General features: G+C 36.3%; 1 protein-coding gene across 1 annotated transcript in view; it reads left to right on the top strand.

The window, feature by feature from the left end:
- The first annotated feature begins 347 nt into the window (after window positions 1-347).
- LOC129237122 (neurotrimin) overlaps window positions 348-19,173 on the top strand; it is a 63,076-nt gene continuing 44,250 nt past the window's right edge. Inside the window, exons 1-2 of the mRNA XM_054871592.1 lie at window positions 348-804; window positions 7,992-8,155. Of these exons, the coding sequence (XP_054727567.1) occupies window positions 417-804; window positions 7,992-8,155 (552 nt within the window). The 5' untranslated portion in view covers window positions 348-416. The remainder of the gene's footprint in view (window positions 805-7,991; window positions 8,156-19,173) is intronic.

Here is a 19,173-nt window from a genome sequence, read left to right as displayed (position 1 = left end):
TAAAAACCTTTTGTATGAAAAAAAAAAAATCACCAAGCACTCAGTTTTGCTCGCCAGTGTAATCTACTTACCTTTTGCCGAGGACTGTGCCTATGCATATTGCAAAATCAATTTTCAATACTAAGTTACTCATACGCGACGTATGCCCAAACGCACTTATACAACTTTTTATAAGCATTTTTATTATTTCATTCACGTACGCTCAATTTCCCTCATATGTGTATTTTATAGACTAAGTATAGAAATATAAAAACTGAAACCTTCTTTGTAACAAATATTTCATTTTCGCTCTTTCTTCCTTCCTTTCTCGTTTTCAACTCATTCCAGCCATTCCAGCGAAATCACACCCGAATCTTAGCCATTTATTCCATTTTGGCGTCACAATTAAAAGAAATCGGGCAAGCAATGAAATTAATATGGGACGGCTTAACATGATGACAACCTCAATTAAAACCACATTTGTCACTCGCCAGGTGGCGCCAACATCAGCAGTCGCATTAATATCAAAGTCGTCGAAAGCAAACCGAGTGAACTCACCGGCAACAACAACACCAATAGCAAATTCCCCAGAAGCATCTGAGAGACCACAGAGTTTGTGGTCAGCAACCACGACAACAACGGCAACAACAAAAACAAAAAAGCACTGTCATTTCGCCGAAACGCCCTCCTTATCTTCGTACGGCACTGTACGCCACATGCGGCAACTACTCAATGCACATCTGGTTATTACAGCAACAACATTGCAGCAATGCGCCGCAGTGCGATGGCAACTGTTGGTTGTCTTCCTTATATGCAACTGTATTGGTGAGTAGGTGCTTGGTAGTCTTTATTGCATAATTTTACGTGTATGTGTCTGTGAGAGTGTGTCTGTGTGTGTGTGTGCTTGATAAAATCCTGCAGGAAATGAAATTAACTCTAAATTAATTAGTATTTATTTTCAACTCACTTTTCGTTTGTTTTACTTTTGCCTGTCGAGTTATAACTGTTTAAAAACAAGGAAATTTTATTGCTTGTTTATCTCAGAACTTTGCATTAAATATTTTCAGGCCATTGCCGAATACTAAAATATTCTGTTGTAGAAACAAGCTTTTCAATTTTTCGTTGGCTTGCTTTAAATTTAACTGAATATTTGTACCGAAGCTCCTCGTTATCGAAGACTGTTTCCAGAGACTTTATGGTATGTAAAAGTTTCTGGGTAGATATCAGGTCACTTAGTGACAATAAATCTTACCACAACTGGTGAGGTGGAAGTCCTTGGGGCACCACCCAAGTCGCAAAAGTGAGGTTCTTATTTAATGATAATCCATTCGGTAAAATTTTACCATCTTCGCATCTTAATTATTCTGGTTCTATGATACTTCAAGTGTGGCTACTGAATGTCGGTTTTTCTATGATAACAGTATTAGTCTCGTTTGTCCGCGAGTTCTTAACATCGTTAATAAAGTTCTGTTAATATCGAAGTGACTAATCTTCAGAAGACGACTCAGTATCAATCTGAGCAAAACGGCAGTCAGCACTTTTGACATCTTTCGCTAAACCGAGGGAGTATCTTCCAAGATGCGGTAACAGAACGTCCTATTCGGCATTAAGCAGAACTAGAAGAGGGTGAACCTGACCTACTTTGTGTGCAGTAACATCTTCACGCGACTGAGTACTAAAAGCAAATATTGTCCTGTGGGTATATACTCTTACAACCTCAAAAGACCAATTCCCTTCTTCTTCCCGACCAAGTGAAGCCAAGTCATTCTCCACTTGATCTCTCCAACGCAGAGAAGGTCTTCCTCTTTCTCTGCAACAGCCAGCTGGTAACGCATGGAATACTTTCAGAGCCGGAGCGTTTGTATCCATTCGGACGACATGACCCAGCCAACGAAGCCGCTGGAGCTTCATTCACTGTGCTACTTCTATGTCATCGTAAAGCTAATACAGCTCATCGTACCATAGCCTGCGATATTCGCCGTCCCTAACGTGCAAAGGTCCAAAAATCTTGCCCACAATCTTTCTCTCAAACACTCCAAGGGTGACCTCATCGGATATAATCAAGCATCTGCGCAATACGATAAGACGGGTATGATGAGCGTCTTATAAGGTGTTAGTTTTGTTCGGTAAGAGGGGACTTTACTACTCAATTCTCCGTCACGTGGGTGCCGATACCTGAAAGTGCTAACTGTTTGTTTTATGACAGGATGTACTTCGTTTTCAACCAAATTCAAAAGTTCTGGCTGCTGGAATCCAAAAACATTGGGTATGACTGAGTTCTTAACAAAATAAAAGGCCCATACACTGAACTCAACCCATCTTCATCCTATTTTTATTGAGAAATAATTTCCTGAAAAATAATTTGTGCAGTTCCCCTATAACAACGTCAGGGATATGCCGATGACCGGATAGGAGGTCTCTGAAGCCAATTCAGTCCCCTTCCTGGCAAGCTCATCAACATTTCATTTCTCTCTATGTTCCTATGTCTGGAACCCAGATCAGAGAAATGTTACCTGCACATCCAAGAGATTTGATCTCCTCTTTAGAGGAGCTTATTAATTTCGTTCTGCACTATGGCGTCGTCAGAGCCTTAATCGCGGCTTGACTATAGGAGAAAATGTTAATATCTCCCTCGCTCCCGCGTTCCCTAAGCATTTTGCATGCCTGCAAGATCACTAAGACTTCTGCTTGAAAAACACTAGCAGTAATCGGCAGTTTAAAGTAAACAGATAAATTGATTAGACTTAGAGAAGGCCCCTGCTCCGACTCCCGATTCCATCTTGGAACCGTCAGTGAAGACTGAGCAGAATTTCACTTCGATCCAGTCTTGCCTACTTAGAATGATTTCCCTAGCACGACCCTCAAACTCCAGTTTGCGAATAGAGAGATCTATTCGAAGTTCGGAGAAATACGGTGTTAACTGCCCGAAAACGCTATCATGTCCCCTGAGAGATTGCCTCCAGAGGCCAACCTCCTTTAACCTGATTGCACTTAGAGCTGCGATGGAAATGACGGAAAATTCCCTGGGAAGTAAGTGCAAAAGAACACACACAGCACTGGGACAAGTTTTACATGCTCCGGTGATGACAATGCATGCAGTCCTTTGCACTCTCCCCAGTTTAGTAATATTATAGCCCTTCCGAAGAGCTTCCCACCAAACAGGCATCCATAAGTTACAGAAGGCAGAACCACTGCGTTGTATAATCCACAGCACGACCTGTGGCTTGAGTCTCCATTTTTTACCAAACATAGATTTGCAGGAGGAGAAGGCTGGTCTTCTTTACCCGATTTTCAATGTGTAGCTTCCAATGGAGTTTGGAGTCAAGTATCACTCCAAGATACCTAACTTCCGATGAGAGCAGGAGAACGTGGCTGTTTAATTTGGGTAGTCGAAAGGGTGGAGGTTTATATTTTCTGGTAAATAGCACCAGCTCCGCCTTGCCAGAGTTGACTCGGAGGCCACAAGTGACAGCTCAGCAACTGAGTACAGCCAGGAAGCTTTCATAAATATCAGCCACGAATGAGGGAAATGGTCCCGATACCATTAGGACCAAGTCATCGGCGTATGCTACTACCTTAACCCTACCCTTATTTAGCATTATCAGAACCACAGTAGGGCCAAAGAACACCTCCCTGCTTTCAAAGTGATTAAGAAAAATATTTTTAGTTATTACTTAATTTTTTATTAAAACAATAAAAAAATGTATTTAATTTTATTTATTTAAATTTGAAATTCATTCATATATTTTAATTATTACTTAATTGTTTATTAAAATAATAATATTTTTTATTAAACCAATTTTTATTCATATTAGCATTATTTGATTCTATTTACTTAAACTTGAAAGTAATTATTTGCAAAGTATATTAATTAAATATAATTAATTAATGTTATTCAATTATTAAAAAATTTTTTATTAAAATTATAACATTTATAAAAAAATTTCATTAAAATTAGTATTCCATTTTATTTTATATTTGGCTAAGTAATTAAATAATAAATTTTTGCTTTGAAATAATTAATTTTTTTAATTATTAATTTTTTTTTTTTTAATATAATACTATTTTTTATTAAAATTATTATTTTATTTTATTTATTTAAAATTGAAAGTAATTATTTCCTTTGAAAGTAATTAAAAATAACACCGCGTTACACACATTCTGTCCTATGAACCAAATCTATTTTTTCGGAAAGGGGATAAAAAATAAAAATACACGTGTACCGGCGATTTTCATGTACACGTCACAATTTTTTTTTTTGTATTTTATAACTTTAAACGAGCAATTCAGGATTAGCTTAACGGATTTGAATGATATTGGGCACACAGATAGTGTATCACATTTCTAGACTTTTCATCTCGGTGTTGCCACTGACAATGTTTCACAGGGTTGCCACCTGTTCGAAATTAAAAAAAAATTGCATGAGATATGCCAAAGTGGGTATCAAAAGAAAGGTATTTCACTCGGCATTACAATAGAGATATAAAACCCCGAATTTTTTTATGAATTTTATTACCATATATTAAAATTAAAAATTGTTACATTAATGCTTTTAAAGAAACTTAGGCCTTTTATTTTTGCGTTTGTCATATGGAATACTGCTACGTCGATCACGAGCGGCGGTTATTTTAAAATCAGCCGCCACTATATTCCACTGCTTAAAGAGTGATGCAAAGAGTTCGGCTTTTCTCTTTGACAAATTTCCTTCTCGTACAAGGTCATTGAAGTCGGCTTGTGTTACTAAATGCGGCACTGCAGTCCCAAGATCACTGGGTGGTGGTACAAATTCCGATACTTCTGGTTCCCCGCATTTCGCATTCGATGCAAGAAATGTTGATAGCATTGTTGGTGCCACTGTTGGTTCTCCATCCCTTAATTCGGGAACATCATCGGCCTCCATTGAAGCCCCTATACGTATTTCTGGTGAGTACATAGCCGCTGGAATAACTGATTCTACATTAGCGTAGCGAATTTTGTTGCGGCAAAAGTATTGGTATCCTTTAGTTTGAGTAAAAGTTACGCAAAAGTAGCACAGTTCACTGCAGTGCTCCGTACGTGGTAGCCAAATTGTTGGTACAGAGTACTTTATTGTTGACCTTCCATCAGTAAACTTGCATACATTTCTATAGCAATAGTCGCACACGACTTACGGAGTATACCACAAGTAAGGAACACAAGCAGTCTTGAATATTTTCTGAAACGAATTAACCACTGTTTTCGTAATATTTTTAAAACTTGTACTTGGTGCGAATAAGCCACAAACGTAACAAAAGTTATTTCTAGTCGGGCACGGCATTTTTCGTAAGATGAAATATACAGAAAGACGTTTTCGCGCAACAGAACTTAAAACAATTGTCAAAGTATACGTCTCCTAGTAGCGCAACTGTCAGATGATCGGAACCTCCGGAACTGGAAGAAACACTCAAACGGCAAAGAGTGTGTTGTATGAAACAATAAATTAAAGGTTAGTTAGTTGTTTAAAAATTTGGAGTCCCTTCACGTTATGCCGAAAATTTAGAAAAAAATTTTTTTTTTTTAGAAAAAAAAAATTTAAGAAAATCTGAGAATTGATAAAATTTTTTTTTTTTTAATTTTACACGAGTCTGCCTGCAGAAATTCAGCGCGATTGGATCACGGAAAAAGGGTTAAAAATTGATCCAAAGTTTTTCACACAGGCGGACTACGAGCTCTATATTTTATACTAGCACACCCGGCCCCATTCGCTGGGCACACTAAAATAGAATAGATATGGTTTAGAACAGAAAATATATGATTTTCATATTATTTATTTCTTTACTCTTTATTCAAGCGCTTTGGCATAAACAATATTTTTTGTTTTTCTATTTGTTCTTGAGTAAATATAAAATGTAAATTGAAAATCAGGAAAAAAGAAGATTGTTTTTAAATTTCAAATCAACGCATATGAATAACTAAGAAACAATCGTCTTTTTTCCTGTTCATCCATGAATTTTTCGTTTCAATTTATATGTTTTATTAAGCATTGGAGCTTTTTTAACCATTATCCATTTATATTTTTCAAAAAAAAAAAAACGAAAAAAAATTTTTTTTCCACGAACACATAATTTCATTCGGATTTCACATTAAATTCTCAAATTTCGTAAGAAATTATTCACTGTTCCAAAATCCACTCCAAAAAAATTCACAAACAATTTTTACATGTTGCACTTACGTTTTTTCCTTATGGCATCCAAATCAGAAAGAAATATTGACACATTGTAACTCACACTGTCAATTTGACAGTTCAGTTCCGCCCCAAGCGTTAAAAAAGTAAGCGACATTATGGCTGGTTCAAAAGAACGCTGTACCCGTTGCCAGTGCTCCGAATTACAACCAACCTTTACGAAACCCATTTTCAATACCTCCTTAACAATGTGCGTAAGTTTGGTTTAATTCGGTGCAAAGACACGGCGGGTCCACGTTTTGGCGTATATTTCGAGACCCTAGTCATCAATAGGTATGAAAATTACCCCGTATTAAAGCACTTATCAACAGCTTTCATTTGATACCCATATTGTACATACACAACCAAAGGTTACCCGGGTCCACGTTTTGACCTATATCTGGAGACCCCAGTCACGGAGCGGCATGAAAAATACTCTGTACTAAAGCATTCACCAACAGCTTCCATTTGATGCCCATATTGTACATACACATCCGAAGGTTACCCGGGTCCACGTTTTGACCTATATCTCGAGCCCTATTTCCGAAATAAAATATAATCCATGTTACTCGTGGATGATGTAGCTTTCGAATGGTGAAAGAATTTTTAAAATCGGTCCAGTAGTTTTTGAGCCTATGCATTACAACCAAACAAACAAACAAACAAAGTTTTCCTCTTTATAATATTAGTATAGACAAAAAAAAAAATTCTGACGTGTACATGAAAATCGCCGATACACGTGTATTTTTATTTTTTCTCCCCTTTCCGAAAAAATATATTTGGTTCAAAGCACAGAAAAAGAGTTCGTTTTTGTAACGCAGTGAATTATTAATTCATTTTTTATTAAAATTATAACATTTTTATTAAAAAAAATTTCTTTGAAATTTTTATTTAATTTTTTTTGTTTGTTTTATATTTTACCAATTATTTAATTAGTAATTATTTGCTTTGAAATAATTAAGAATAATTAATTTTTTTTATTAAAATAATAATTTTTTTTATTAAAAGAATAATTTATAAAAATTATTATTATTGTTTAATTTTATTTATTTAAACTATTATGAATTAACTTTTTTCCACGTTTACTTAGATTAAAAAATTCAACACTGCTTATTATAGTTAGTTAAAAAAAAAATAGTTATTCGAAAAATTCTTTAAATATTTCCTGCAGTGAGTTTTAGTAGTGTATGCCGCGCGTGTGTGTGTGTGCTTATGTATGGTTACGTCTGTGTTGCACTGCAGATGATTGACAACATTTGCGTCTCTCTCTTATGTTGCTCCATTTGATTTGCAACAACAATTTCACTTAATTATGTATCATTGTATGTATTATGTACTGTTACTTATCTGTATGCTCAATTGTGTATTATAATGAAGAAAGAAATTTGCAAATATGCATTTTTATAATTATGCGTTTTGTTCAATTTGTTCTTTGTTTCTTTTTTACGCGAATTTTTTCAATGCTGCTTAATTGATTTACCCCATTTCCATTCACAAATCGAATGCCAAACAACAACAAAAACGTATAATTGTGTTTTAATTGAAAACAAAAACAAAAACAAATCTAAATGTAAATGTAAATGAATGTAAAAAAATCACAAAACAAACAACTAATTGCACCATCACCACTACCGACCTCTGCTCCCCGTTCCACATCCACGCACCATCCACAAAAATCATGCCACATCAAAAATAATTGCATTCAAAAATCACCTCACTCACATCATCCTATGCAAAACAACACAAAAAAAAAACAAAAAAAATATAAAAATAAAAAAAAATTACGCTACAAAACAAAATTCACTGAAAACCGAAAACAATTGAAATGAAGATATTTCCATTTCCAACCAAATCTCGACAGTGGGCGCCTTCGAGCCGGACTTCGTCTTTCCGCTGGAGAATGTCACCGTGGCGCAGGGACGCGATGCGACCTTCACGTGTGTGGTTAACAATCTCGGCGGTCACAGGGTGAGTGGCGACTCCTCAACGGCCAGGGTATGTATCGGTTTTGAAGCGGCGTTCAAAGTTACTTTAGTTTTTTGTTTTTCATTTTCTTTCCCCCACTACTTTTCATTTTGCTCCCACAACACCATTTGTGTTGTTCAAAAAGAAATATTATTATTTCAAAAACCTTTATGATTTAATTAAAATCGCACTAAAACAACTAATTACAAATTTCCAATGCACAAGCGCACCTCTTTCGAAATTAAATGCAAATCACTTTGTATTCACGTAGTGGCAAGCAAAATTTAAATATAAAAAAAAAGCACAACACAACTTTTTATAGTTTGAATAAAATCGCACCGATGCACTGACGCACCGCATTATGGTAATAGCGCACAAAATAAATTTATGGAAGTGTTAAGCAATTTTTAGATTTATTAATAATCACAACTCGTAAATTCGCACCAACGCACAAAAAATGTTTAATTTTAAATTGAATTTCACTGTTTCATAACAACAATAACAGCAAAATATAGCGAATTAAAATATATTGCAAATAAAGTGCACTTTCATATGAAGAGAAAAAATAACAACACTATGCAACACAATTTTATTTTCACAATTTTTTTTTTGTTTTGGAATATCACTGGGAAGTGATTGGACGCATTTGGTAGCGTGTGGTGCGTTGAATGTGAATACCAGCTCATATATTTTTTATCAGGTCCGACTTTTGAGAAAATTTACCTGATAGTGTAGAGAAAAATGTACTTCAAAGAGTCTAAATAATGTCCTTAAAATTCGAAATTATATCAGAAAAAAGTTAATCAAAAAGTGTCGGAGTAGAAATGGCGATGAAAGGAAATTGAAAATTATTTGTGTAGAAAACATATCAACTTGGTCTGAGAAAGTATTATTTTTAGGAAAATTAGCCATCAAAGTACATTGGAAGAAGTAAAAGTTACACGCGAAGCAAAGCTCTGAGAGGTGAATGATCTCTCTTGAAAACTTCAAAAACAGGGTACGGCACTCGAAGTGTAACGAATTAAATTTAGTTTGGAAAACTACTTTTATTCAATTCAAAGTAAAAAATCTGTTAAAACAACACAAAATTAATAATCACTTTGCTCAATATGACACCTTTTGCCTTGACTATGGCCCTGGGACGGTCCAGAAATGAATCGCAAGCTGCCCGAACGTGACTTGCAGGTATTTGGGCCCACTCACGGACAATGGCTTTTTTCAGTGCGTCGAGACTGGTGAATCTTTTAGTTCGGTGCTTCCTCCAAAATGGCCCAAAGAGAATAATCCATCAGATTCGCGTCTGATGAATTTGAGAGCCATTTGGGAGAATGTGAACGTTATGAAGTTCGGAACGTTGTTTTTTAGCCATTCTGGGTTCACTCGAGTTTTGTGAGTCGTCGAGTGCTGAGTCCTGTTAGTCTGCCACCGAAATGTTTGTCTGCTCACTGCTTCAAAGCAACCTTCAGAATACTTTCACGATAATAATTCGAATTTACCTTGACGCCAGGCTTGATTAAAACGATTGGAGAGCGCCCATCTGCGGTTCCACAGTGGCCCAAACCATTACCTGTGGCGGATGCTGCCTCCTGGTGGCCAATTGATGACCCAAATTCTCGTAAGAACGCTCGGTCAAATAAACTCTATCGTTTTGGGAGTTAACGAATTGCTCAATTTGAAACAATTTTCTCGTCAGAAAACACAATGTTCTCAAATTGAGCGCTTTCGGCTAAGCGAAGCAACTCCTTCGCTCTCTCAAGTCTGACTTGTTGCTGCTTTGGTGTGAGATCATGCGCCTTTTGGATCTTGTAAGGCTTGATTTTGAGATAATTTTTCAGTATACGGCAAATGCTTCGGTCACATATTTTCAGTTCTTTGCCATTTGATTGGCACTTCATCGGGGATTTCGCTTAAGTCGTTTCTTCATTTTTTTAACCATTTTGCGTGACGTTGCAGTCTTCTGATGACCATTTCCATGATGTTTCGGGATGCTACCAGTATTATTGTAACGAGAAATGGTGCGATAAACAAAAACCTTATTTACCTTAAGGTGCTGGAGCTCACGAACAATCGCTGGTTGTAATTTAACAGACAGCTGATGCCCGTGCATCACTTGCGGGAGGGGTCTGAAGTTGATTACACTTCGAGTGCCGGACCCTGTAGTAACGGTTTGGTACAATATATGTAAGTTTACAGCTCTATGCTAACACTTGCTGTTAAATGCGCATATAGCAGAGGGGCCAACCAGCCATGCTGTCTTAGAAGTATTACTTGTGGCTTTCGATAAATGTAACCGAGTTCCCTTTTAGGTTTTGTGCTATTGTATTCTTACGAAATTGTTACGTTTATATCCAAATCAAATGTCCCACAATAATTTCTCTGAGTTCGATCACTGCATTTCTAAATAAAAGTCCAAAATTAAGGCAGCACAACTCGCTGGCGTTAGTGAATCACTTTATTGCTTTACTAAAAGTTTACGCGTTAGCGGATGCAAAAGGACATTAAAAATAAAACATTTTGTCATGTTCCTCGAATTAAAAAAATGTGCTCCAATATTTAACCAGAAAAACTCAATGAGTATATAAAAAAGCTAGAAGGAATATTGACGGAATTCCAAAATATATATCAAAACTTGAAATATTTTAAAACGTCTGTTGATTTTTTTCTAAATTCATTTCAAACTACCATAATTCAATGTGAGTTTTCCATTTCCAATATAATTATGACCCAAAAATCATCTGAATAATTTGAATTAATAGAGATGCAAGAAGATCGAGCTCTACAATTAAAATATAAGTTGACGTAGATTACTGAATCTTGGAAATTTGTACCATAATCGAAATATTCGGAATTAAAATAGGCTGGTGGTCAAATTATTTCCATATTCGGTGCAACGCACGTATGTGAATCATTTTATGCTACTTGAAAATTCGTGAAATTCGAACACGTAGATTAGGCCTTTCTCTTCCTCGTCATTCACCAGTGGCTTCCCTCTCGAAGGACTGCCGTGTTGAAACACTTGCGTTCATCCTCGAGACGTGGCTAAGCCAGCGCAGCATATTTCAATACACTTCACTATGTACACATCTCGGTATAGCTCATACAGCTTTCTGTCCCATCGGATGCGAAAAGGACCAAAGATTTTTCGGAGAATTTTTCTTTCGAAGACTCCCAGTTCTCTTTTATCAGTTGTCGTCATCGTCCAAGCTACTGCGCCATATACAAAAACGGGGATAATTAGACTTTTGTACAGAGTTGCTTCCTTTTTTCGAGAAAGGGGTATACTTCTCAATTACCTACTGAGCTCAAAGTAACATCTATTGGCAAGAGGTATTCTTCGTCTAATGTCTATGTTCTAGCTGTTAACACTGGTACCTAGATAAAGAAAGTCCTTCGTCACTTCAAATTCGCGGTTGCTAAAAGTGACGTGTGTATATATAAAAAATATATTTTTTATTTGGTAAAAAAGTGGTTCTCCAACAAAATCGCCATTCCTTTGGATGCGTGTGGTAAGACGGGGAAACACATTTCTTAATGCTCACTTCGAAAACTTTTTCCGTCAGTCTCTTCGCCCACTTCTTCACCTCTCTCTTCAGCTTAAATTACGAAATTATATTTTTTGACGAAAATTTTCTTTACATTGTGATATGGTAAAAAATTACTGAGTCTAGATTCCAATGCGATGCACTACAATCCACCAAAACCAACTAAGCTCATCTTAATATAAAAAAAAACAATGTTGCGTAGCGCAATTTTTAATTTAGCATCACCTTTAATTTATTTCTATTGTCTTCTCTCATTCATTTTATCCCATTCATACATTCATTCACTCATTTACATTTACTTGATCATATCACGATGTTTTTCAATTAAATTTTTTTTTCGGCACCCAATAAAAAACTGTTTTTTTTCACAAAATTCAGGCAATCATCTTTAGTGAAGCAGCTCATTTCCGCATGGATTTGTCAAGAAACAAAATTGCTTTATCTGGGCAGATGAAACCTTAAAGTAATTTCAGAAAAATCATTACATCCATAATTGGCTCATTTTTCTTCGAAAATGAATATGAAAGAGCTGTTAATATTAACTGCTATAGAAAACTGATGGCAGATTTTTTGTGGCCTAAGCTTAAGGGAATAGTCATATACGATTTTTATTTCCAATACGACGGGCCAAGCATTCCATTATTGCGATCTGGGATTTCCGGTCGCATAATTTCACGAAATGATAACATAAACTTTCCATCTAAATCATGGGAACAGACTGACATTTATTTTTAAAGATAATATTAGTCGCAACTGCGCAGTAATTCGGCCATCCGTAAACACAAATTTTGAATGACTCGCTGGAGGACTTCGGTCGGTAACTCGTGAATAACTTCGGTAATATTGGCTTCCAATGCCACAATAAAAGCTGGTTTATCCAAAAATTATTTAAACTTTACATACCCTTACAAATTAAAGTCCAAAAGTGTGATATCACACGAACTTGGTGACCAATCCACCAGTCCGAGACGAGAGGCAAATTGTTCACCGAAATGACGACGCAGTTAATCCATTGTTTCACGAGCTGTATGGCAAATAGCTCCGCCTTTTTTAAATAAATGTTGTGGTAATCCAGAACTTCACTTCTCGTCATCAAAAAGCAGTTTATAAAAACGCGATAACGTGCCAGCTCGTCTTTACAGAAATATGGGCCGATGATTTCTACAGCCATATGCCGCACCAGACGTTTGTTTTCGATGGACGTAACGGCTGTTCTTAAATGGTTTCGGATTACTCTTCAGCCCAAATATGGCAATTTTGCTTACTGACGTAGCCATTAAGCCAAACTTGGCCTCATCGCAGACGATTATGTGCACCGTAAGTTGGTCTGAGCGAGCAATGAACACTTTTCTCAGAACGTCTATTGTCGTAATACAATTGCACGATTTGTAAAAATTGTTGAGGCGTCTTTCCATGATGAAATGTCAATGAATACTAAAAAAAAATCATGTATTTAGTTTGAAAGTACAATAGGCACGCGTTATCTGTCAAAAAAAGTGTGTGTAGCGTAGTACACATAACAGAAGTGAATTTTTCAAGGAAGACAAAGAAAGAGGGAGAGAACCGAAAGAGAATGAGAGAGAGAGAGAGAGAGAGAGAGAGAGAGAGATAAATAATATATATCTAAATAAATTTACAACATTTGCAGATAATACAAATAGATAAAATTTACAAAAAACGGAGAGGGGTCGACCGGTGTAGGTAAACGCCGTACGAAAACCATGAAAACAACGCGCACTACTCCGAGCGTTTATCACCCGCACAAACGCAGCGATTCTAGGATCGCAGCAATGACACAAATTATCGCAAGGCAATACCAATAAATCTGACGCCGGAATGGATAGCACTTTATAGTACGCACAAGCACTAGCCAGGAAACGGAAATAAGCGCCAAAAAGTAGGCACCAAAAATATATTTCTTACAAGTTTGCACCAACAAACAAGCGCCAAAAAGTAGGCAGTGTTATTTCTCACTAGAAATTAGCAACCACAAGGAAAAACTCAGGAAAAATAGACTAAAGTGTATCTAAGATATATATAAGTTATAGCTCTCTCTCTCCTTTTCCTCTACGTTATATCTTTTTTCTCTCTCGCGGAACGAAAATGCCCAAAACGTTGCATGGCCTTGAAATTTTACTCTCCATTCTCGCTTGTCCATCGACGCCTAAGAAGTTTCACTTCAAAAACTCTTTTGGTAAAGGTACCTCCAATGTGATCATCCTTTAGATACTTAGATGCCCAAAAAGTAGCAGAAAACAGCCTTGATTAACAATACATTGACTTGTGGGCTGATACTCCGAAAAGAATGCGGAAGTTCTTGAACTTGAAAACGTTATAAAAAGGTAGACTAATTAAAGCAAAACTTAGGCATTCATCAATACAGAATTATTTCCCTATCGCTACTTACAAGACGTTCCATTCCTCCCAAAGCATTTCTAACTCACTGAGAAGTAAACATTGGGTATTTAAAATTAAATAGCAAAAGACGAACTCTGATGATTTATAATGTTGACTGTGAAACAGCTTTGCTACAACATTTCTGGGTCACTTCATTTCACTTCACTCATATTTGCAGCATCGCATTCAACTTTTGATCCACAGCCGATGTTTGTGCTTGCTTAAAAATTGCCTAAATTTTATGTAACTAATAAATGTCGCATTCATGCACACACACACTCATATGTACATGTGTTCTTGCATAAATAGCCCATAACATTTCATTTACATACACATAAGCAAAATTGGTAATGGAACCCAAAATAGTGCCACCCCAAAGTAGTGCAGCTCAAAATATAGTACAGCAATCGCAGCGATATTATTAGACCAACTACATCGACGACTTCGTCATGCTTACGCGCTCACCATAGCACGTAAATAGAACGAAAAATCGAAAAATTATTACCACAGCGCATACTATGAGTACACACACATATACATACATATGTGACACGATTCGTGCTTCCGTCTGCGCTGACCAATATGTTGCCAACATTAAGAGGAGGCAGCAAGTGCAGTCTGCAAATGTTGCAGCCAACATTGAAAAGTGCAACAAATGTTTTGTACGTGACTGCATGCCACATTATACTAACCGCGGCAAGTGCAATCTTTTAGCTGGAATATTCAACTAAGCAGGCAGTCGACGAGTGCGTGCTCGTCAACCGAAAGTTTAGCACGGCGGCGGTAGACAGTCGTAAATGTAAGTAGAATGCACAAATTGTTGTTATTGTAATATGGATAGTTCATTGTTTCTTAAATAGCTAAATCGTGGCTTAAATTTGTAGAATGAAGCGTGGATGCCTATATTAACTAGTAAGGAACTAATTACTTCAGAGATGTGCTCGCTCTCACCCTTACACTAACATTGGTGTCCATTGCAAGCTTTTCAACCTCTTTTGACGTTACTCTTAGGTGTAATTTTTGAGGCGTTATTTCTTCTGCTTCATTGACCGCCTTTGATTTCGCTCTGATTGGCAATGAACCATTCGTTAGAAGCGTATTGGCCGTTTGTGGTGGTGAGCGAAGCAATCGTGGGTTTCTTACGAAAAGGCTCTGCTTTAAATCTCCATCATTAATGGCCTTCTTCTATTTACTTTTTGGGTTGGTTATTTTTTTAACCAGCGCATCGTGTTCAGGTGAGCAGGTCGAAATATTCAAGAGCGGGTGTACCCTCGGAGACCATACTCCTACCCTAGTTCCCTGAAGCCTGACCTGTACTTCACTGACCCCGAAAAACATAGACAGAGCGGCGCTCCCCTGGAGCAACGAAAGCTACTACTCTTTCACCCAATAAACACTTCCTGACCGGGGTCCGAGGCGGCTGGTTACTGATAATGGAAAGCCATAGCTACCTTTCCAGGGAATCCCAGGGCACCCCGGTAAGACTCACCCAACATGATGAACAGATACTGACCAACAAACCGCCCAATATGGGAACAGACATATGCATGCTGGATTTTGTCAACTAACTCTTATAGTGACGCTGAAGTGACTAGAGCCCGCAGGATCGTCGCACTCGTCAGCTATTTAATGGAGATGTCCTAGTGGCAATAATTCCTCAATTTGAAAAGAAATAAGGATCGATGATCACGTCAGTGCTCCATGAACTTCGCGAACAGATTTGTAATTCTTTTTTTCAAAGTAAATTTCCACAATTTTACAAACCTTACTGAACAGAAATGTCACCACAGTTTGCCATTCTCAGCATTCAAACCATAATTAGCGATACCGATAGTTCTTTTGCAGCTATAAAAACACCCAATATATATAAAATTTTACGTCATTTAAATGTTCACCACGAGCAGGTCGGCTGCCGTAGCCTAATGGGTTGGTGCGAGACTATCACTCGAAGACGTAGGTTCGAATCTATGTGAAACACCAAAAATGAAGAAAAAGTTTTTTTCTAATAGCGATCGCCCCTCGGCAGGCAATGGCAAACCTCCGAGTGTATTTCTGTCATGAAAAAGCTCCTCATAAAAAAATATCTGCCGTTCGGAGTCGGCTTGAAACTGTAGGTCCCTCCTTTTGTGGGACAACATCAAGACGCACACCACAATTTGGAGGAGGAGCTCGGCCAAATACCCAAAAAGGGTCTACGTGCCAATTATATATACGAGCAGGTCTACATAAAAAATCTGCCAAAGAGTCGATTCGGGAATACCCGATTGTTGAGAACATCAACCTTCCAGATTGTTCAGTAAAACAATCTTCTTAACAGTACGTACAGATTTGGGTCTGCCATTGCTTTTTCTATCCTCGATAGAACCAGTTTCTTAAAATTTGTTCACCAATCTTTGAATTGCCGACTCATTCGGATGATTATTTCCACCAAAAAAATTACGAATTTTCTGTGTTGTTGATCTTAAAGATCGAACATTTTGATTATAAGTTTCAATAATTTTGACGCGTTATGCATCTGTCTACTTGAAAAATGTCAAACATAACAAAAAAAAAAAGATTGGAAAGGCAATTTTTTTTAACTTATTACATGAAGCAAATACCTGTATTTCAAATAGTCTGAAGGTTTTTTTTTTTTTTTTGAGGTGAAACTTCTTAAGCGTCGATGAACGAGCGAGAATGGAAAGTAAATTTCAAGGCCTTGCAACGTTTTGGGCATTTTCGTTCCGCGAGAGAGACCAAAAATATAACGTAGAGGAGAAGGAGAGAGAGAGCTATACCTTATCTTAGATACACTTTAGGCTATTTTTCCTGAATTTTTCCTTGTGGTTGGTAATTTCTAGTGAGAAATAACACTGCCTACTTTTTGGCGCTTGTTTGTTGGTGCAAACTTGTAGGAAATATATTTTTGGTGCCTACTTTTTGGCGTTATATTTCCTTCGTGCCTACTATTTGGGGTGTTTTTTTTTTGTTGTCACGGTTTTTCTCCGTTTTTTGTAAATTTTATCTATTTGTATTCTCTGCAAATGTTGTGAATTTATTGAGATATATATTCTTTCTCTCTCTCTTTCTCATTCTCTCTCGGGTCTCTCTCCTTTCTTTGTCTGCCTTGAAAGTTTCACCTATGTTATGTGTACTACCCTACACGCACTTTTTTTGTGTTTTACAAATTTCGAAACAGTTGATATTTTTGCGCCACCTCCACATTTTTTTTTTGTATGCCATAAAAGTACATTCACAAAGGCGTAATTAGTCATTACAACTTTTATTGGCATTTAATAAAATTTTAAACTTCCATTACTTTAATTGCTTGGAAACGCTCATATCAGGAAAAAAGTGAAAGACTATTCACAAAATTTACAAAAATTTGTATTTTTATTTTATTTTATTTTTTTCGCCAATGCTCAGCACTGCCAATGCATATGCACAAATATATTAAAATATTTATAAAAATATATAAATCACTCTCATCAGGGCTGTATTAATAATAATAAAAAAAATGCCGCAAAAAAATAAATATTTACATTCTCATCTGTCATTCACTTTTCTCTTCGTCAACATTTATGCCATTTCACTTTTTGTTCACCGCTGTTTATTTGCACCGGCATCTGCCATTTATTTTATTTATTGGCACTCAACAGCAAACGGTATTTAACGAACTTGCGCTCACACATTTGAGTAACTCATGACATTCGGTACAGAGAAGTAATTTAATTTTTTTCTTTATTTACTTATCATTTTGCTATTTTTATATCGAATTTTAAGCGCACCAATTTAAAACCGAAACAGACTTTGCACCATTTAATATTTAACTTAATTATTGCACTCAATTATTTATGTTTGTGTGTTTAATCTAAATGTATGCCATTATGCATTAAATATGCAATTTTAATACTTTTTATCAATTCACATAAATGTACTACTGTGTGTGTATAAGTATGAGTGTATGTGTGTATATAAATTTAAGTTTGCCTAAGGCCGCATGCACTTTTATATAACATAAATAAATGTACGTATGTATGTGTGTGCGTGTAGCTTTGATTACTCTCACTTTTATGTCGTAGAATTAGTTAGTATTGTTTTTTTTTCTTTTTATATGTAGAACATCAGCTGTGATTTCCATTATTTTAATTAAAAAAGGATAAGCGGAAATTATGTCACACCAGCCTCTGATAGATTTTCTAGAAGCCTCTTTAGAAGTCAATCATTTTTTTTTTTTTGTGTTTTTTTAAGAACACTAGAACTAACTAACAGCTAAAGAATTTCAGTCGTTTATGGGATGCATCCAGTGGTACAACCCATTTCAGTTTTTCTTACTAGAAGAGAAGATCTGTGGTGAAATTCCTTTTGAGTCGGGTAAAAGCAATGAGATTGGCTATCATTTCCGTTATTAAGGAGGTAGAATGAGCTTAGGGCCTGGGATTATGGGATCTTGTATATATCTCTATTTCTTGCACAACAGTGGATATTTAGAGGTCACGGCGTATTTGCGAGTTTGTAACATAATAGAGTGAGTTGGTGATCATTCTTATTGTTTTGGACTGAAATCGTTGAAAAATTTCGATATTCCGAGTTTGCTGTAGTGCCCCAAAGTTGAGTACCATATGTCCACACGGGTTTTAGAGGTGCTGAATATAAGAGCAATGACGATTTAAAAGCCAGTGAAGGTCTCTGATTTTAATACCAAGTGCTTTTCTTTTTGAGAATATATAATTAGTTTCGAGAAAAACGAGTTTAATGTTTGAAGTACAGGAGCGCGCGGGCCGCGCTCTACTTAGTTAATGGGCTGTAGAAGCTATAATATTAGGAATTTCCGCATGAAACTTTCACAGTATATTCTTAAGATGCTCTACTTTTGAAATATCGAAAAAAATCGATTTTTTGAAAATTCTGGTCGTATGTAATTAAGCTGATGCAGGTTCGTTGCATATTTTTTCCAATTTTTTTTTTTGTTATTCATTGCATGCTACAAAGCCTTGTTATGCCTCTATTTCTTATTTACTTTCCTAAATTGAGTACAGATTCTTTAAACTCTATATGACATATTATAATTAAATATTTTTAATAGTATTTTTAAGGTGTCTCCACTTTTTCTATCTCTTATTTACAATT

This window comes from Anastrepha obliqua, chromosome 2 (genome assembly GCF_027943255.1).
Source record: "Anastrepha obliqua isolate idAnaObli1 chromosome 2, idAnaObli1_1.0, whole genome shotgun sequence".
Taxonomy (NCBI): Eukaryota; Metazoa; Arthropoda; class Insecta; order Diptera; family Tephritidae; genus Anastrepha; species Anastrepha obliqua.
This window is presented reverse-complemented; position numbering and strand designations above follow the sequence as displayed.